Below are 21,134 nucleotides of genomic sequence, written 5' to 3' on the forward strand. Positions count from 1 at the left end.
TTGCAAGAAAGTAGTGTGTGAATGCAGTCATGTCTGCTCAGGTTTTGAGGCTGTTGTTGGTGCTGGGCTGAAGGGTTTCAAACTCTCTCTGTCACTGTTTTAATGAACTGAAGACTTCAGTATGGCCTTGTAGGGCCCTCATAGCCCTCATATCATATCCGTTTACTAATCCGCTCGTCACTTGAGTTCACGTTTCATTTTGATAGTCAGACTTTGTTGTGCTAACCTATTTTTAAGTGTAAAATGATATTCTGGAAAACAAAAATCTGCTTAGATTTTGGTTGGCTCCTTATAGCCACATCCTAGAGCTGAACCTTGGTGTAATAACACTCACTACTGTTCACTCATTTCAGGGCAAATATTAATCAGAGTTGCTTTGTTTTGCAGTTACATCGTGTTGCGGAAGGACGTCCGTGAGATGAACAGCGATTGTCCTCCAAAAGCCGATGCAGGGCTCAAACCAGGTGAGTTTAAAGTAAAGCTTCAAGATGTAAATCTTACACAACTGATGCATGGAGCGCACCTAGACTCCGACATCTGTAGGTTGGTCTGTGTTTAAACACACATGGCAGAAAACTCTCACAGCGTAGGTTGCAGCGAGGCAGACTGAAGAAAGAGAAGTTTTGTTTTTGTTCTGGGGAATGCAGCGGTGGAGAGCTCCTGTCACTGTTCAGTCTATTTTTATTTGAAGTCCTCACCAGGCTTTTTATATATAGTGGCCCTGTTTTCTGCTGCAGAGCTCTTACTCTTTCATAATTACAGTTAGGAAACAGCTTTGTATTATCTGAGTCTTATTCACAGGTGGTTGACTCAAAACTGTGATATTTTCTGCATTGCAAAACTGTAAAACAAGCATCTGGTTGTGGTTAGATGCAACTTAAACCCACCTGTGACATTGTGGCTAAATGCTTCTGCTGCTCTGTGTCACTGCAAATACTCCTGAAAGATTTTCAAGCTTTTTTCTACGGCTGCTTTTCTTCATGTTTATGTGAGAATGTCTTTTTATGCTGTCCTATTTTTATATGTGGGTCTATTATTTTCAGAGTAGAGATGGCAATAACATTTTTTTTTTCAGTAGAGTAGTGTTTGTGAACCAGCACTGATGGTCAGTTTAAGCGTTTTGCCCGGAGGATGCTCTGGTTTCATTCATTATTAAATGTTTGATTGTTCCACTATCAGGCTCACACACACAGACACACGTACGTGCACACCCAGCATCCTCGTAACCCTCCAAGCACCCAGTGTGACAGATGTTATGAGGTTTAAATCCAGGCTAAATAAAATGGAAGTCTTAAATTTTGAATATTTGATTTGTTTTCTTGTTTTCACCTGGAGTTTCACATTGGCTTATAATTTATTTGCAAGCTGTAAAGAGGAATCTGATTGAAACATTTGTTCATGTCTTATCTCTGTTTATGTAGCATGGAAATCTTTTTATCTCTGCAAAATGATTTCACTGTTTTACATAAAATGCACAATGCCTAAGACGCACAGATTAGTTTACCACAGCAGGAGATGATAGGCAGCCCTAATTGGATGTAGTTGATATGTAATGACTTTGTTTGCGCGCGTGTGTGTGACAGCGCTGGATGCAGCCTTGGAGTTCCAGCAGCAGCTGGTCGTGCCCGGCACCTGGAAGACAGAAGTGAAAGAGGAAAGTTCTAGTAGCGAGGAGGACGATGACGACGAAGAGGAGGACCAGGAAGAAGACGCGAGCCGTGAAGAGGAGGAGGTAGTGGAAGAAGCGAGTGCACGCTCTTATCTCCCCAACCTCTGAGGAAAATGATCCTCAAACTGTCTTGTTTCCTGTTTGCAGGAGGAAGTGGAGCCATTCCCAGAGGAGAGGGAAAACTTTCTACAGCAGCTGTACAAGTTCATGGAGGACAGAGGTGAGTCTGCATTGAGTTAAATGCTGTTCAGAAGGTTCTTTTCAAAACAATCCTGTTTTTTCTTTTCTTTTCCAGGTCCAGTCTCATTCTCACACTTTCCACCTCCGTACTCATACATCACTTAGTTCTACAGACTTTAATGCTGTCCCTAAACATACATTGAGTGTGTAGATCATCATCATGTGTAGATCCATAACTTTTATTATCTTTTCACAACTTAAAATATATGGTTTGCGGCTGCTATTTGACTCACTTCGGTCATTAAATGTTCTCAAAACCAGTGGTGGAATGAAATGAAATACATTTACTCAGGCACTGTACTTCAGTACAAGCTGGAGGTACTTGTATTTTACTTGAGCATTTCTATGTAATGCTATTTATTTCCACTCCGCTACACTTCAGAAGGGACAGCTCACAAAACATATGACAAGCTTATAATATATGATGGACTGTTACAAATTTAACAACCCAGCAGTATGTCATCTAGTTCAAATTAGCTCCACCTCCATTAACTACAACAGTAAACTGCTACTTACAATTTAATGCATCAGTATCAACAACCCACAGGAGGAATTTATGGGTGCTTAAATTTTTTGACTTAAAGTACATTTTGCTCATAATATTTATGAACTTTTATTTAAGGGACATTTTAAATGGAGTATATTTATTTTGCAGTACTGCTACTTTTAAGTTAATGATCTGAATACTTCCTCCACCACTGCTGAAATCTAATTTTAGGTAGCTTTACAAAAGGTTTACAGTTGATAAGCAGATTTCTAACTTTAACGGCGTCCTCGTGTCCACCATCTCAACCCGCTCCTTGTTTCTCCTCTTCAGGAACTCCCATCAACAAGCGGCCTGTTCTGGGCTACAGGAACCTCAACCTGTTCAAGCTCTACAGGCTGGTGCACAAGCTGGGAGGCTTTGACAACGTGAGTGCCACTTTGACAGCGATTCCTATCATCGTAGTTTGATTTTTGGTCACAGTTGAATGTTGACTGACTCTGGATCTGTCTCCCTCTGTTTCCACGTTGGAGCAGATTGAAAGCGGCTCCATTTGGAAGCAAGTCTATCAAGATCTGGGGATCCCTGTGCTCAATTCAGCCGCTGGCTACAATGTCAAATGTGCTTACCGCAAGTACGTACAGACGCTGCCTCCACAATTACTCAAAGCTTTTAACACTGTTGGGCAGATGCATCTTTTGTTTCAACTCATATCAGCTCTGTAGTTTTTCACCAACCCTGAAATGCAGTTTCTCATGAGTTAAATTGTTTTTCATGTCCATCTGAGTGTCTTTTGTACTACATATACAGCCTCTTTTTTTTGTTTTGCAAACTCCTCCAGCTTCTCTTTGCAAGATAAACTTTTAGCAGTGCAGGTGTGAAGGAACATCTTGGAGAGGAGCAGTAAAATGTTGACAAGAATTGTACTATCATGCAGGTACTTGTATGGATTTGAGGAATACTGCACCTCCACCGCCATCACCTTCAGGATGGACCTCCCTTTGAAACAGGGTCCCAAAGGGGAGGTGAAGTCTGAGGGCGAAGCAGGAGGCACAGCTCCCGCATCGTCCAGCTCAGAAGAGCAGAAAGCCCAGACGGATGGAGAACCTAGCAGTGCACCGCCCGTCGTCTGCAAGGTGCATTCTCCAAAAGATACTGTTTCATTAAAATATTTATCCAAACAGCATCTTTACTCTCCAGACCATACATGTGTGTCTTTATATTAAAAGCATCCCTCTCCCTCAGGAGGAGAAACCCGATTCAACGCGAAACAAAGTGGAGCCTGAATCATCAAAAGCCGAGGGAAAGGACAGCGCAAACGACGAGGACGATGACGACGACGAAGAGGAAGAAGATGGCCCCCACAAAGGAGACACGGATGAGGGCTCTTCAACGTCTCGCCTCGGAGGCGAGAACATGAAGCAGGAGCGTGACGAGGAGCAGGAGAGCAAGGACAACTCTGGGTAGGTGGTCTGAAGGGACGGTGCCTCCACCAGGGTGGTAAAAATCTCCTCATGGCACAAACACAAGCTCCATGCGGGGCTCCTGCATGGAGAAACAGTGTCACTATTCAATCTGACCTCCAATATTTAAAAGTTTCTCCAGACACATTAGCACCATGATGCTGAAAAAAAGTCCTGAGGCATTCACTTTCCTTGGTGGCAGTAAAAAACTAAGAGACCGTAAGCAGATGAGGAGCAGTGACCCTTCTGACCTTAATGACACTAATACCCAGTATACCCACAATCCACCTCTACCTGCTAACCAGAGAACAGAGAGAGGAAAGCTCTCCTCTCTCTTCTAACTAAGCTCTTACCCACTGCCCTCTGTGCTATTATTATTTCTCGTGGCTTAGTCGGCATCAGCTGGCAGAGACATCTTAGAGCACCAAAGCCTGACTGCTACCTTTCACCTGGCATGTCATGCTGATGCTCTTTCTCTCTCTCTCTCTCTTTGTCTATCACTCTCTCTCTCTCTCTCTCTCTGTCTCTATCACTCTGGCTGGGATTGTGTGACCGTGGCCAGCCTCTCACTCACTCAGTGCACACAAACATGGCTGTGCTCTTCTTTATTTCTGCCCTGCCCCTAATATCTACCAAAAGCTATTTGTCCTCTCTCCTTTCCTCTCTGATTCTGTCTTCTCTCATTTTATTTTTTGGCTTTTGGTGTTCAGCTTTATTAAATGTTCCATGTGTGTGAGTGTTGTCACTGATGCATTAGATCACTAGACGCAAGGTAGTGCTTCAGAGGCAAGTAACTTCCAGTATTGACAGATGTTTCCTCTTGGTAGTTGGGTGGTTTGGTCTTATCAAGAAGCCTTTTCTCATATCGTTTCCTGTCCAGAGCATCTAAATCAGTGCTCTCTGTCTAGTTGAGACCCAGCCTGTGTTTGTTCACTCTTAAGTTTGACACTTGTATTGAGGCTGTTTGATGAATGTGAAGGATCACTGGGGACTGACTAGAAACCACTGCCAGATATAACAATTAACCTCTAACTGACTGGTTGAAGAGACTGCAAAATTCTCTAACTTGTAAGATGCTATGAATATATGCTTTTGCTCTTCGTAGCGCTCTTTGTAGTTTTTATAACCCGTGAGGATTGCACTGATTATCATATGTGGACTTTTTGACAATCGGAAAGTTCTGGATCCTTTATCCTTGTCAGGATCAGCGGTCCTCACAGATTAGGTGGTGGTATGAGAGTTTATAGATTCACAATGCGGACGAACCACAGGCTGATCTGATCTAAGCTTTCCTGATGATATCAAATCTGTTTGATGTTGACAGCCTGTGATCTACATGGGACATGTCGTGTGTGGGATCACATTTTCATTCCAGCAGCACAGACTGCTTGTAGCCAATGAGAGCTAGTTTACAGTAAGCTAAAGTGGGAAAATGATGCTTGAATTTATATTAATGACGGCATGATGGAGAGAAACTCCTGCTCTGTAGTGATTGTTAAGTTAATGCTGTTATACCTCGTTCTTTTTCTGATGAGGTGTACTCAACTGTACTGAAAAGTGTACAGCCCACTGCAGCCTTTATTTTTCGGTGCATAATAATGCACATTGATTAAAGTTGTATTGGGCAGGTTTTGGGGAAATTAGATGTCTTGATACAAGCGATGCATTTGGATACTTTGTGTAAGGCTGCAACCAATAACCAGTTTCATTAATCAATCATTGATTAATCTGCTGATTATTTTCTCGATTAATTGTTTAATAATTTGATCTGTTAACATAACAAAATAGTGAAATATGCACATCACAATATCCTGGAGCCCAAGGTGATGTCATCAAAATACTAAAATATTCAATTTACTATAGTGTAAGACCAAAAATCCACATTTAAGAGCCAGAAACCATCAAGTTTGGTGTTTTTTCTTGAAAAATTATCGACTATCACAATAGTTGCAAGTTAATTCAGTCAATTGATTAATCAATTATTCGATAAATTTTCTATCTCAGTGTTTGACTGTATCTATGCTTATGTGTTGTGTTTTTTGACCTTAATTATCACCGAGGGGTGGAAAAGTTCTATGGAGTGTGTTTTTTAAATCAGTTGGCATTTGAGGTCTACTGTGTCCCCAGTCTTGGAGTGGTAACAGTTTCCACAGTGGTCGCACTTGGACTGCTGCACAAACAAGTGCATCTTCTTTATTGTGGCTTGTTGAAAATTAGCTTTCAGCAGCAGAAAGCAGGCTCTTAGCCGTCTGTATGAGAGGGATTGTAAGGAACACTGTGTTGTAGCCCTTCTTTGTGGCAGCGGACCAAATTGGATATTGCAGTCGTGTGGCTTCCTCTCAACGCTGTAGTTTCGCTTTAAGTTGCTGCGCTGCCTGCCAAGTCGTGCTTTGCCGTGCTAACCTGCCCCTGTGGCCCCTGCGGCCCCTGCGCCTAAACCACTTACTGGCACTCCTGCACCGCCCGTGTACCCTCCAGCTTCGACATCTCCTGACTGTTTCCCACTAGCTCCTCCTTGTGGCTGTTTTGTTTCTTACTCTGTGTGTGTGAATGAGAACCCCAAGTGTGTCGTGTGTGGATGTAGGGCTAGATAGCCTAACAGTAGTCTTATTTCCCATGCAAGATGATTGATTTTGCCATGAAAGAATGATGTTTTATTTGCTGAAAACACTCCATGTACTGTTCTGTGAAAGGCTTACTGTAAATGATTCAGTTGTTTATACTGCAGTTTGCTGTAGGTTACACTGGACTAGAGTTAGGGGAGGACAAAAATGGGAAGTTTATGAGATCATCCTACTGGATAAAATTTGAGATGGGAAATCTGTCTTTGTAGTTACGGGCTTATTTTTGTAATGAGACAGAGCAGGTAAGGGTGTGGAGAAATATATTAGAAAAACTGGCTTCTTAGCAGCAGGCAGTGAGGTGGGCGGGTGTGGGGTGGGGCTCTGTGGTGTTCAATGGGGCAGCCTAGGGCCAGGAAGTGCTGAACTGTTTTTCTTGCAGGGATGACAGCAGTCAGGAGGGGGAGGAAGGGGAGGAGTTTGAGTGTTACCCCCCGGGGATGAAGGTGCAGGTGAGGTATGGGCGAGGCCGCAATCTGAAGACGTACGAGGCCACTGTGAAAGAGGCAGACGTGGAGGGGGGAGAGGTGCTCTACCTGGTGCACTACTGTGGCTGGAACGTCAGGTAAGACAGGACCTGGGGAGAATCACCTAACGTCTATATTCACCCTAAAAAGAAAAAAAAAAAAAGAAAAAAAAAAAAAAGACATCTTTTAACCTTCAATTCAGTTCAGGGGATCACCACTACATGGGTATCCCCGCAGCAGTAACAGATACATCCCTTCCTCACAATTCTGCTTCATCTGCTCCAGTCCCATGGTCAGTACTCTGATTATGGAGAACACTGGGCCATCTAGTGGCAGAAACAGAATTGGGTATTGGGTTGATGTGGATCATTCCTCAGCTTCCCTTACTCAGTTTTGACTGAATCCCCTGTCTGTCTGTCCCCCAGCTGTCTGTCTCTCAACAAAAATCCACAGACAGGCTGAATTTTTCAATCAATTTTACTCTAGAATTTGCCAAGCAGTGGTTTTGGTTTAACAATCTAATACGATATATTCATGTGAGCTACCCTGATCTCTGAAAGGCCAACTAAAGTGCTGCTACACTCACCTCTACCTCTCAACCCTCTCCCCCCTCCCCAGCGGGTCAGGGTTAATGCAGTGTTACGTAGAGTGTTAGGGTACCATGACACAGAGGTTAACTAGTGAAATCAGCATTTCATTGTCTCAATGTTGTTGTGTGGTCCTCTAGCACTCTATAAAAGACAGCGGGATGTTTCTCTGCATTGTGTCTTGTCGTGTGTGATGTCGTGAAACTTTTCATTTTCCTCATATGACCCAAGTAGCACCCTTGGTACTGTTGGAACTCTGTTGAATATGATTTGTGTGGTGGTCGGTGTTAATATTGTTTCTTTCTTTCATCGTAAAGGTTTGTCTTTTCCACATAACACCATGGGATTTCTTCCTTTGCTGTTGAGGCTTATTGTGTCACAGCAACATGTTGGGGTCAGACAGTAGAGGTGTCTGTGTGATGGGTGGTGTGAGAGAATATTTATTTTGAGCTCCCCTCTAAGATCTGAATGATGAAATTGTCTCTTGTCTTTGTACTTGATTTTAGATATGATGAATGGATCAAAGCAGACAAGATTGTTCGCCCCGCCAATAAGAATGTACCAAAAATAAAGCACCGCAAAAAAATAAAGGTACGAATTTGTGGAGAGTTGCAACTTTTCAGCTTAAACCTGGTTTGATATGATGAAGTGGAATCACTGACTGTGTTCAATTCTGACAGAACAAAGCTGAGAGGGAGCGAGACAGGTTGGAGAGGCTCAATGACAGAGAAGTCCTCGGCCCTTCGCCCAACACTAACCGTGTCCCACGCTCCAAATGTGGCCTGAGTCAGGATGTCTTTTCCAAGATGGACGAGGGTGAGGACAAAGGGACTCAGCAGCAGTCTCCAGTCAAGTCTATAGAAATTACTTCTATCCTCAATGGCCTGCAAGGTAGCAACACTCATAAGCCTGTAGTCCTCATTAACACTTACAGCAGATAAGGACTGTTTCACTCTGACCTGGCTGATTGTTTATGCCTCCGTTGTCTTCCTGCTGAAACTAACACTTCTCTCTTGTTTGCCTCAGCCTCTGAGATATCCACAGACGAAAGTGAGCATGAGGACGAGGGAGAGCATAATGAAGAGGACCGCCCTGGTTGTAGAGATAGGAAGGGCCCGCCAGAGCCTCCACAACCATCAGAGCGCTGGGAGAGCGGGACCCCTCCTGAAGCATCCAAACCTTCTCCAGTCTCAGGGAAGAACCAGGATTTAGTCAGCGCAGAGAGCGCTGACGTGGGCAAACGCAGAAGCCAGCCAGAGTTAGAGGGAGAGGCGAGCACCAGGAAGAGGAAATCTGACGGTGCAGCTGAGAGGACACCGAAAGGCCAATCCAAAGCTAAGACCAGGAACACGAGGAGTGCAGACTGGCTACCTGGAGGCTCTCCCAGGAAGCTGGAGGAGAGGGGCGCTGGTCCTGCGGAGGAGAGGGGGGCCTCATCTAGCAGCAGTTCAGACGATGAGGGGGCAGCACTTGCTGAACCTCAACCTGAGGAGAGTGAACGAAGCCGCCCGAAAACCAAAGGTTCCCCTTCTAAGAAGTACAACGGGATGAAGGAGAAGAACAAAAGTGGTAGACAAGCTGCGTTCTGGGAGATACCCGAGAAGAGGGCCAAGACACCCGGGAATGCAGAGGAAAGGCCTGCTGTCCGCTCTAAAGGCCAGAAGGATGTGTGGTCCAGCATCCAGGCGCAGTGGCCCAAGAAGACTCTGAAAGAGTTATTCTCTGACTCAGACACAGAAGCTGCCAATTCTCCACCTCCACCTGTGCCCTCATGCCTGGAGGAGCCAAGTGTCGAACAGGATGCTGGACCTGAGGACGAAGCCTCAGAGGAGCAGATGGAAAACGACAAACTACAGGAGTTCCCCAGCAGTGGCAGTAACTCTGTACTCAACACACCACCTACTACACCAGAGTCCCCCTCAGGTGGAGGCAGTACAGCGGAAGACTCTGGCCAGCCTCAGCCTTCCTCCTCTCCACCGTCCATACCCCCCGCCTTACCTTCAGAGCCTGCTTCTGCCGCCCTTCCACCAGGACCCATACAGGAGGAAGTGGCAGGTGGGCGCAGTGAGACGGACAGCAGCACGGTGGAGGTGGAGAGTCTGGGTGGGGAACTGCAAGACCTTCCTCAGGATGAAGGGGCAGGTTCCCCCTCAAAGGTGTTTGACGCCACTCTCTCCTGCAACAGCAGCAGCAACTGCAGCCTAGAGCTGAGCAGCAGCAGCCAACAGGAGAGTGAGCAGAAGTCCAAAGGTACAAACAGCAAATATTCTTTAATGAGTGTATTTTTCATTGACAGAATTCATTGTTTTTCTTCAGGATTGAATACTAAAGAAATATAAGCTGACAACTCATTTCACAGTCTGCTTATTCCCTCACCATCTCCTCACATTTTCTTTCCAGCGTCTGTGAGTCAGAAGCGGCAGAAAGAATCACAGACAGGTGGAGCCTCAAAGAAACACAAGCCAAACCGCAAGAGCCTTGGTGTGCCTCCCAAAAAGAATAGGAAAACAGGTGAGGAGAGCTGAAGTTGGAATTGCTAATGTTCTGCTGGCCTGTAGGATTACTATTTCATATTTACTAGTTTCCTATGTTCATGTTATAGAATACAGGGGAAAGAGGATGTGAGATTTTGCCGATCACTGTCCACTTCTTTTTTTTAATCGCTGTCTGCTTCTCTCCTCCAGCCAACAGCAGTGACAGTGAGGACCAGTCTGTTGTTGAGGGCACTGCCAAATCATCTGCCTCTAAGAACAACGCATCCGACGTGAAAGCTGCCAGCTCGCCCAAGTGTCGCGGACGATCTCCCCCTTCGAGCCATAAGTACCACAAGCAGGGTGACGCTGACCACACCCAACACCGAGAAAACCATGGAAGATCACCACGTGTCTATAAGTGGAGCTTCCAGATGTGTAAGCGTCACATGGACAACCAATATGTTGTTGTACACAGAAAATAAAACAATGTGACTTTTTCTTTAAGCCTTTTAAATATTTTTTCTCCTTTTTTGGATTTGGGTGAACTTATCCTTTAATTTTTCAACTTTTTTTCATTCTATTTGTTGCCAAATTATTTTTGTTACATCTAAAGTTTATGTGTGTTTATGTCAACAGTATGTGTCTGTGTCTATACCCTTGTGACCTAAGGTTCAAACCCTCTTGTAATGTTTCCCTAGCTGACCTAGAGAAGATGAGCAGTCTGGAGAGGATCTCGTTTCTTCAGGAGAAGCTGCAGGACATCAGGAACCACTACCTCTCCCTCAAGTCTGAGGTGGCCTCTATTGACAGACGACGGAAACGCATGAAGAAGAAAGAACGGGAAAGTGAGTCAAACTGTGATCTCAGCAGCACTGAGTTGTCTCTACCTCTATATGCTTTAAAACTAAATTTAACCAAATGCTGCTTCTGTTCCGCAGGCACGGTGGCTGCTTCCTCCTCCTCCTCGTCCTCCTCCTCACCGTCCTCAAGCTCATTGACAGCGGCTGTCATGCTGACACTGGCTGACCCGCCTGTGTCATCCTCATCCTCCTCTTCACAGAACTCTGGGGTATCAGTGGAGTGCAGGTGACAGGACGTACCAGCGAGGAGCCACCGCACTTAGCACTTAACCAGCACCCTGGGGTCAACGCCCCCATTCCCTTCCAACAGGACGGACAAGTCAACCTACATACTGTAACTACTGGGGCACAAAAACCAGACCAGAGACAAAAAACAACAACAAGAAACAAGCACTATTTTCTATTGACAACTGTTTCCTTGGCAAGCTAATGGCACTTAAGTGCACTTTTATGAAGATTGTGTACGGGGATGAAATTTGTCAAAAAAAAAAAAAAAAAATACAAAATTGTCTTATGCGCTCTCCTTAATTGAACATTTATAAGAATTGTTTTTGCAAGCAATAATTGTTTCCATTTGATAAAATTGTATCGGTAAGGGATGATTTCCAGCCAAGACCCCTCTGTGCTCTGTCCTCGTAGCTCAACATGGTACAGCCTGTGCTTGCCATTTTATTATGGGGAATTCAGAGGAACACTGCCACATTGGCATTAAGGGCGTACTAAATGTATAACTCTGCCACGTTCTTTGTCCACCCTCATTGAAAAGGCCTTCGTGTGGCTAAACCTCAAGTGGTTGACAATGCTCCCTGTATATGTTTGCATTGAGTCATGTACAAGACGGGTGACAAATTAAAGGAAAAACCTTAAAAAATGAGTGGAGAAACATAACCAATGCAGATGCTTCCACACAGGGGCACTGCATGGTACAATTGAGCACTTAACATCCAATCATGTTCTGTGACATGTATGAAAATGCTGAGCAGGCCCAGTTGATTCTGAATTTGTATGAAGATGGCAAGAGGAAAAGATCTAAGTGACTTTGAAAGAGAGTTCATTGCTGGGGCTCGGATGGCAGGAGCTTTAGTCACAAAGACTGCTCAGCTGGCTAGTGTTTGAATAGGAACAGTGACTAAACTTACATCAGCATTTAGATCAATGGGAAAGACATCTGTAAATAGGGTTGGAAATTGTGGTTGACAGCGCACATTTGATGACCGTGATGCTTGTGCATTAGTGCGATATGTAAGGAAAAACAGAAGAGCAACTCTTCCTCAGGTGACTGAGAATGTCAATGCAGGACGTGATCAGACTGTGTCAGCAAGAACAGTCCGTCGACAATTACACATAGAGAGATGTTATAGTAGGGTTGCAGTGCATAAACCTCTCATTACAAAGATTATTGCACATTGGAGAGTTCAGTAGTGCAAAACCGTAGGCACTGGTCTACAGAGATGTGGAAAAAGAGATATGGTCGGATGAGTCATCCTTCACCATATTCTCAACAAGTGGATGAGTGCATGTGTAGCGTAGGCCAAGAGAACAGTACAGGCCTGAATGCTTGACCCCTACAGTGAGGGGATCCGGTTGCTTTCTTTTGTGCTGTGGGCGGCATCTTGCTGGCATGGTTTGTCCCCCTAGAGGGAGGGGTCACTGCAAATCAATACAAAGTTGTTCTGAGTCATCACTTTTATCCAATGATGAAACATTTCTATCCTGATGGGAGTGGTCTCTACTAGGATGACAATGCCCCCATCCATAGGGCACGAGGGGTCACTGAATGGTCTGATGAGTATGAAAACATGTTAGACAGCGCTCTCCACCACCATCATCAAAACACCAGATGATCTTTTGGAAGAACGATGTTCATCCCTCCAGTAGAGTTCAGAGACTTGTAGAATCAATGCCAAGGTGCATTGAAGCTGTTCTGGCAGCATGTTGTGGCCCAACACCTTACTAAGACCCTTTATGTTGGTTTTTCCTTTAATTGTCACCCATCTTAGGTGGAGATGGATAGGGTTTCAGACCATCATAGGTCCACTGGCAGACACAGTGGATGGATATGGAATGATACTGTAGTGCCTTTTTGTTCTTTTCCATGGGGCACTTTGAGAAAGGACAGCAATTTTTTTTTCTGATCCTCTTCTCAAATCAGAGGGTCGCCTGGAATAATGTGTCCCTTACAAAAGACTGAAGAATGCTGTACGAGTGAGCAGGCAGTGAAGGGCTGTGTATGATGGATAATGATGGTTTTTATCAGCTAATGGTGATATTTAAGAATTGTAAACGATAAAGCAGAACTCCTATACTGGATCACCTGTAATCTACTACTGAATACTCATCCAGCTTGGATATAACTGTTACGTTTGGCAGTATAAAACGTGCAATGATGGTGAATGCAGTGGTCACATTACTTCAGTTCATCAGCCTTTTAAAAGCCCATCAGCTTTTTTTGTTCTCCATTGCTCATTGAATCCCCTCAGTCCCCCTACTCCCCCCTCATTGCTCATGAATCCCCCCCCCCCAGTCCTATCGTCTTCTGAAGATTCGACGATGCACATCTAAAACTGGATCAAGTTCACTTGAAAGCAGCCATAGGAGGTATTTACAGCATGTACTCTGTACTGCAGAACTCATGAATGAAGCTGAATCCCACATTTGCAGTGTTTCAAACAACATGAAGTTATTTAATTAAGCATACTTTGCTTTCATTGAATAAAGCAAAGCTTACCTTTTTGGCATCCTTCTAATTTTATGTATGATCAATAATGACATGCCAGCTGTCTCATCATCTGTTTTAAACAGTCTTCCTCTCATACTCATCCTTACCAAATAATGTTTGGTTCTGTCTCATGTACTATGGCCAGAATAGAGGTAAAGATATTGTAAATGTGCATTTATATCATAAAGTGACGTATGTGTATACATTTCTGAAGACATCTCCAGTGTTTCCTTTGTATAGACCCCCTACTGTATGATAACCTGAAGTTACGTTTTGTTTGGCACTTGTATGTAATTGTATGCTTTTGTTATACATTTGTATATTGAGAAGTGTTTTGAGTCAAGCTATTTAATATCTTGCACTGTTAATAACATGTACTTTTCTGTACAGACAGTTTTACGGTTTTAACTGTAGTTTGAGTGTAAATATTGAGGGTTACAGCATGTTTGTTCTCCCGCCTTTGTCCTCATTCTTGTTCTCTTGTAGGGACGGAGTTACTTGGGTTCATTTATGTTCTGTTCTGCCTCTTTCATAAGTTTCACTAGTTAATTTGTTTCCTTTTCCTTTTTTTAATTTCATGTTTTGCTTTAGTTTGTATTCTGTTTTGTTTTCTATAGCTTGTGCTTTTAAGAGAAGAATGGTGGTTTTGGATGCGGCTGAACTGTTTTCCAACCTGTACATGGCCTGAGGCTAAAGCTGTGTGAACCTGTATATGGAAAATGGTCTGGATTATAGATTAACAGAAAGTAATGGAGCTTATTGAAAAATGCTCAATAGTATTTATTAGGCTCATCTGATGATGGTCATTGTGTAATTTATTGTAAAAATGTAAGCAAAGCAGAAGCCTCTGTTTGAAATAAATGCCATAGTTTGTGAAGTACCCAGTGTGTCTGCTGCTGTCAGTGGTGGAAAGTAACGTTAAGTAACAAGTACATTAACTCAAGTAGAGTTATTTCTATTTAACTTGATTATTACTAGTTTATTATACTCTAAACTTTTACTTAATTTTCATTGTTTTTATAGGTTACAGTATATTGAATCACTAGCAGTTAAGCTTACTTTAACTTAAAGTATTTAGCTTTTAGCTCATGTTGAATTTCTTTGACGTTTTCTCAGAGGAGAGTGGGGGGCATATTCACATATATTTGGTCATTTTCTCTTGTCAAAAGAAGAAAAATTTTACTATAATTTACCTATTTCAGCAGCTTATAACATTTTTTTGTGTTTTTTTTTTCTTCTCCAGCTTTATTGACCGAATATTGAAATAGAAAACACACACAAATAATACACAAATTGAGGAAAACCATTGCACAAAAGAAACAAATCCATGAAGGAGATACAACAACAAACAAGGCACAGGATTAAAAAAATAGAATCATATGTTTAAAAAAAACAGAAAAAAACAACAGAAATAAGAAAACTGAGGGCAATAAATAAGTACTTTTTAAAGAAATAAGTAAATAAATAAAAGCAGTTTGTAACTTTTAAAACTTTTCTTATAACGCATTCATCGACTAATATTTCTCAATAAAATAAAGTAAAATAAAAAAATGCTTTAGTTTGTAACGTCGACGGTACGCCTGTGTGCGTAAAGACCATATACAGCCTATGGTAATGACACACTTCTTCAGCAGCGTGCCAACTTCAGCTCATGAGTAGAATAACACTCATGTTTACATGATTAATCTTATTATAATAATGGCCAAATTCCATATCCATAAATGTAAATTTACAGGTAAGACACCATACTTTATTGCCTTTAGCAAAGACTTTAAACACTACATTTATTCAATTCAACACTCTAAAACAAAAAACAATTAAAACTAACAACTTGTACTGTGTTCATTTCTTATATAGAGATCTTTTTTGTACCCTTTTGACAAACAACTTACATTTAAATAACATGTAAGTTGTTTTTGTCAATAAAAACAAAAGAAAAACATCCTAACTGTAACGTTAGATAAAAAGCTCATGAGTAGGGTTGGCGCTAGATTGGATGAGCCGGAGAGATGAAACTCACGCGAGAGTGTAACCACAACATTGACCTTAACCCTTACGTCGCGATAGTTCGTCCCTCCGGTTTATCCAACCTAGCATTTACCCATGAGTAGCTGTAGTCATGATGAGCGGTAAGACGAGCGCTATAGTCGCAGGGGTGTGTGGGGCCCTTTTTATCGCATACTGTATTTATTTTGACAGAAAACGACGGAGTGACCCTGACTTCAAGAAAAAGCTACGTGAACGTAAGTGTTTGAACTGCAGGGAGCAGAGGTAGCTGACACAACTGAGCACCGGGAGCATGTTAGCTTAGCCTCCATGTAGCATCTTAATAGAAATACATTATAGCTTTTCATTTAACTTACTCTGAGCGTGGATAGTATTAATATTTACTCCAACTTATGTTTTTATTAACTGCGCTGTTGCGCAGCATAAATAACCCGCGGAGAGGAAGCATGTTGTAGCTAACGGCTAACTGTTAGCTGCCACACGTGTGTCTGCTGCGTAATTAGTTAACTTTACATTACAGCTGTTTAAAGTCAGCTTTGTCTCACAGGTAGGAGAAAGAAAAACGTTTCTAATGAGAAGTCTGGACTGACAAGGGTAGGACACATGGGACATTTGAATTACAGATTATTTGTCTTCTATCGGGGACCAAAGTATGCGTTTCTAAACCCTTTCTATGTCGACTTTGAAGCTCCCTGACTTGAAGGACGCGGAAGCAGTTCAGAAATTCTTTTTGGAGGAAATCCAGCTGGGCGAGGAGCTGCTGTCACAAGGTGAGTTTACACGTCTATTAAATCACCCACAGGATACAAGTTCTCCTGTGTTGTGGTAGAAACTTAACACAATACAGGAGAAGCTGAGGCTTTAGCCACTAATAATAATTGTCAATCATACAGTAATACAAACTGTACTGTACATTGTGTACTTAAGCACTTAAATCCCCCCAGGATTTCGCACTTGTTTTGTGACTATTGCAGCCAAAATACTTGGTTTTGCAGCGACTTCCTCAAAAATTTCGTTTGTTTTATGTGCTTATTGCGCTACGATTGCGGAAATTGGGAAAAATTGCAAGCAAAGGAAAATAATGTGATTATTCTTCAGACTGCTACCAATGAAGAGTCACATGTAAAAACTTCTTTGATAAAAAGCATACTGCATATCTCAGAAACAACTATATTCAAGTGTTTATTTTTTAAAATTTATTTACTGAACATTTATATAAAAATACTGTACTTTATCAAATACACTTCCACCTCAACATTAGCACCCACTAAAACCAGTCATTATTGCCATTAAAATAAAACTTTTAACATAAAAATATAGTCTCATTTCCAAAGTGCCCATTTTATGTTTGAGGTAGATTTATGTCCATCTTTGCTGTATGAACAACATCAGCTTGTATTCTTCTGACTAACTGAATGCAAACCTCATTTAGGAACATTTGGGAATTGTTTTGCTCGGTCTATGGCTGTCACTTTGCAATTTCATGCGAAAAAGTTGCTGTAATTTAGCAAAATCACTATTTCCTGGAGAGACTGTTTAATGAAACTACATTGTCATTTCTTTAAGTTTGCTGCTGGCAAGTACTACATACTGTAGTCTCTACAACTAATCTACTGTGTGGTTTCCAATTCTAGATATTATTTTTGGTCTAACTTGCACTAACTTTTTTCCTAATCCTAACAGGTGAATTTGAGAAGGGCGTGGACCACTTGACCAATGCGATTGCAGTGTGCGGCCAACCTCAACAGCTGCTTCAAGTACTCCAGCAGACGTTGCCGCCTCCAGTCTTCCAGATGTTACTCACCAAATTGCCCAGCATCAGCCAGGTGAGGATTTCAGCATCTCTCATCAACACATCATTGTGTGGTTTTTATTTCTGAGCATCTTTAATAAACCCCCCAGTTGACATTTGTGGTCTCTGGGACAAGAAAGGGTGCAAGATCAATCTTAGAATCATCCAAAGCTGAGAGTCATGCGTCAGTTGCTCTTGGCTATTTCACCTCTAAGACAGAAATGCAGACATTGTGAATGCTAAATGGTTGCTACTGTACTTTTCTGTGTTTGAAATGTTGAACAGTTTCAGAGATTTAAAATTGAGCCACCCTATAATTAATTCTGTACAGTTTGTAGTATCACTTACAAGAGATTTATTCCCTTTTTTTATTTTTTACAGCGAATCATCAGTGCTCAGTCTCTAACAGAAGATGACGTTGAATGAATGAGTGTGAGATGAAAATCTGCTGTTACTCTTCCGTAAAGAGATTTCAGACACTGATCTTTGTGCACTGTTTGGTATGTATGACTGCAGTTGTGAGTGATGGACTGTGTGAGCTCAAATCTTTGGACATCAGATGACAACAAGCCCCCGAGGCTAAAGAACTTCCTTTTCATGTTATGTTTTTGGGAAATGTCAAACTCATTCCATATTTCTAATCTTGTTAACACCAGAGTTCATGTTTTCTAGCTGTTTTTTTTTCCTATTTATTTTCCTAAAATGTCATCATTTGTTATGTTTTGGGGGCTTTGCTGATAAGTGTACTTAATAAAAAAATAAAAGCAGTATACAGTAGATGATTTACTTATTGCTGCACAGTTGATATACATGTGAAATGTGAGGGTGTCTACACTGAGACACTTGTTTGTGGAATATTGTCATTGTTTTCTGAAATTGTTTAAATGTTATTTTTATATTCCAGTCTTGTATATCTGGACATATTTTTGTGTGTAAAATCTCAACAGTAAAACATTTGAAGTCACACCTTGAGTCTCCTGAGTTTCCATTTGCCTGTAGATGGCAGTAGCAATGCACAGGAAAATCTGAATCATTTAAGGTTTTGAAATATAGAGGCTGGGCAGTTTTTCTCATTGTAAAGCTGGAGTAATTTTACTAAAATCAAGGAAATATTGCTCAGCATTAAAAAGACAAAAAAATAATGCCACAGAAAATGATTATTACCTGAAAAATGTTGAAGAACATGGAGGATAATGCAAGTCATTCTCATGGGGCTTAATCACAAGCACCAATAAATCTACATGTTAAATTTAACTGCAAAAACCTTGAATATTGACCTTCAATGTGTTAGTGAATCCTTCACACCAGTTAATAAAATACAGGCCAGGCCAGAACAAGGTTCAATTGCTGTCTTGAGAGTACAGTATTTCTGTTTCCACCCAACGTGGTGAAACATATGAGCTTGTGTGAGCACATTGAGCCGCAGTGTCTTTATTGTGAATGGCTTTATTGTGTGTGTAGGGGAGCGAAAGTGGAGCAGCTCGTGGGGAAGGGAGTAGGTCTGCTTTAAAGTGTGTCTCTTGGAAGACAAATAGAGCTGTAATTATTTTTATCCCTGTCTGCAGCTGTTTTTCTAAGGGGCTCTGGCTAGAGCAGCCTAGGCCTTGAGGTTGCCAGGAAATGAGAGCAGAGGAAAATAGTTTTTCTACATTAGGAATGAAAAATGAAAATTGAACGGCAGCCCAGAAATGTCGAGTGAAGACTAAATGGTAGACAGTGTTCCATTTTCCATGAACTCATGCACTCGCTCTGCAGTCTTTTCTTCAGCACTCCTGCTATTTTGCCATTTGGTGGACAGGAGAGGGCTGTCAGGGTCCTGCAGAGTCTGGCTGTGTGTGTGCAAGAAGAAGAAGTGACTCGTTGTTAATATGTCCTTTGGGGAGGCAGAAGAGAAAAATAACAGACTGTGTTGGAGGTCAAGCTGGAGCTGTGGCAGGAACAGGTTCAGATTCCTCCACATGGTGCACTACTGGCCTGCATCTCCTGTAAATAAACACTCAGCTGCTGGCCACGTACTCTGTCCCCTGCAGGCTGGAGAGAGCTGAGGGGTCACTGAAGGATACCAGACCAATGCTGCCTGAAAGCATGCCATCATAAAATAGACCAGTGTGAAACAGGCTTTTACATAACGACAAACACTGTTTGATTTCAGGATGACACAGCAAATGTGCTCTTTTTGTTTTTATCTAAGATTAGCCCTCCTCTGTGTGCCTATTAATCCAGAGTAAAATAATAATAAAATGAGCAGTAAGGTGATTGTGTAACTCTTTTAATTTAACATCATTATTTTAATTGCTTTGCTGCTCTAGTTGAGTCTGTATGAATGGGTTATGAGTCAGCTTTTCATATCTGATGAACCAGTCAGTGGAACAAAAAAGAAAATGAAGAAACGTCCTCTTCTGGTGCAGTAGGGGGCACTGTTGCTCCAGGCTGCTTGCACACTTCTCTGGCGCTCCACTGAAGGACAACTGAATGGAGAGAGCTGAGAGCACAACAGTCTCAGTTGACAGCAATAACAATGGCTGTGCCTGCAGCACAGAGACCATGTGCTTGGGAGGGGTGATTTTTTAACAGTTTGTAATCCTTTTTTTTCCCTAATGTGCTCACAATGACAGATGCACCCTGTTCCTTCATTACAGGTGCGGGAAATAATCTGTTATTGAAGGCAACATTAAAATCCAAGGATAAGCAGCTAGCTCCCGGACCAAAGCTGTCTGACTGCCTTTGTGATTTGCTTGCATGGATTCCAATCATATGTCAAACGTTGTTTTGGGAATATTATAATCAGTTGAGTTCTGCAACTCATTACTGGAAATCCTGTCAACAAATTACCCACAGCAGTAATTACCTTTGCTGTGTTATTACAGTTTGTGAGTTTGAATGTCAAAGCTTGATTACTGCTCTGTGTACCAAATGCCATACATACACAGATTGGATACCTGACCGGTGGAGATGTCTGGTTATGTAGGAGCAGCTGTGTTTGGGAGTTTAAGGCAGCCAGAAATAACTCTGTTGTATGCGGTTGCTATGGCAGCTTCACGTAGCTCTGCAAAGCAGCAGACTCTCTGCTGCACCGGTCTACATTTTGAGATCCTCTGTGTCTTCCCTCTGAGCAGTAACCTCTCAGGGAGATATTTGCTGCCTGTAGCTTGCTGATCACTGACTGTTAGGTGGAGGCGTCCACAGAGGCCTCCAGCCCTCCTGCGTCTTGTGTTTTGGAACATGTTATCCCACTGCCTGATGCTCAGAGTCACACTGTCTGTGCCCTGTTGCTGATGTCATGGCTGTGGTGCCAGAGTGTGCAGCCTTACTATACGTTGTCATGGAGAGGGCAGGCTAGGGGAGAAATATGAGACATGTCCAGGCTGTGCCAGCAGCTATAACACAGACTGCCGCTCTCTTCTGCACCGCCACTTGTGTGCACAGCAGCAGCACAGTATATTAATTACCCAGCGCCTCTCTGTGTCATTCACCAGTGAGGGGAAAGAAGAAGAAAAAATTTCCAAGGCACGTCCTAAAAATAAAGCAGCACTGTACGTGCTCAGAGTATTAACTTCCACACAGATGACCCATTTTTCCATCTCAAAGGGTCTGAGGATGGGTGGAAAAAAAAGAAAGAGAGAGAGGGGGGAAGTTGAAGGCAGCAGTGGAGCCAATCACGTGAATCTAAAGCAGGCTACAAATCCTGGCGGATTTCTCTTCCTCTGTGGGGCAATGCCTTACTGTCATCTGTTTTTCCATTTCTCTGCTG

The 21,134-nt window shown here is 42.4% G+C and overlaps 2 protein-coding genes and 1 non-coding gene across 5 annotated transcripts in view; all 3 read left to right on the forward strand.

The window, feature by feature from the left end:
* arid4b (AT-rich interaction domain 4B) overlaps positions 1–11,220 on the forward strand; it is a 39,026-nt gene extending 27,806 nt beyond the window's left edge. Inside the window, exons 10-24 of one of the 3 annotated variants that reach the window (XM_044373621.1) lie at positions 388–464; positions 1,584–1,732; positions 1,817–1,889; positions 2,727–2,821; positions 2,930–3,027; positions 3,331–3,529; positions 3,639–3,856; positions 6,860–7,042; positions 8,038–8,122; positions 8,212–8,422; positions 8,558–9,781; positions 9,932–10,042; positions 10,216–10,440; positions 10,704–10,850; positions 10,944–11,220. In XM_044373621.1, coding sequence (XP_044229556.1) covers positions 388–464; positions 1,584–1,732; positions 1,817–1,889; positions 2,727–2,821; positions 2,930–3,027; positions 3,331–3,529; positions 3,639–3,856; positions 6,860–7,042; positions 8,038–8,122; positions 8,212–8,422; positions 8,558–9,781; positions 9,932–10,042; positions 10,216–10,440; positions 10,704–10,850; positions 10,944–11,095 — 3,247 coding nt within the window. In that variant the 3' untranslated portion in view covers positions 11,096–11,220. The remainder of the gene's footprint in view (positions 1–387; positions 465–1,583; positions 1,733–1,816; positions 1,890–2,726; positions 2,822–2,929; positions 3,028–3,330; positions 3,530–3,638; positions 3,857–6,859; positions 7,043–8,037; positions 8,123–8,211; positions 8,423–8,557; positions 9,782–9,931; positions 10,043–10,215; positions 10,441–10,703; positions 10,851–10,943) is intronic. The other 2 variants (XM_044373619.1, XM_044373620.1) reach the window with 2 other exon arrangements.
* Positions 11,221–15,626: 4,406 nt separating this feature from the next.
* Positions 15,627–18,153, forward strand: tomm20a (translocase of outer mitochondrial membrane 20). Its single transcript, XM_044373693.1, has 5 exons — positions 15,627–15,827; positions 16,139–16,185; positions 16,280–16,361; positions 17,275–17,417; positions 17,765–18,153. The coding sequence occupies exons 1-5, from the start codon at positions 15,704–15,706 to the stop codon at positions 17,807–17,809; spliced, it is 441 nt and encodes a 146-aa protein (XP_044229628.1). The 5' UTR covers positions 15,627–15,703; the 3' UTR covers positions 17,810–18,153.
* LOC122997624 lies at positions 17,470–17,604 on the forward strand. The gene has a single exon (XR_006407245.1). It is a non-coding gene; the product is annotated as a small nucleolar RNA SNORA14 (small nucleolar RNA).
* Positions 18,154–21,134: the final 2,981 nt, after the last annotated feature.

This window comes from Thunnus albacares, chromosome 14 (assembly GCF_914725855.1).
Source record: "Thunnus albacares chromosome 14, fThuAlb1.1, whole genome shotgun sequence".
Classification (NCBI taxonomy): Eukaryota; Metazoa; Chordata; class Actinopteri; order Scombriformes; family Scombridae; genus Thunnus; species Thunnus albacares.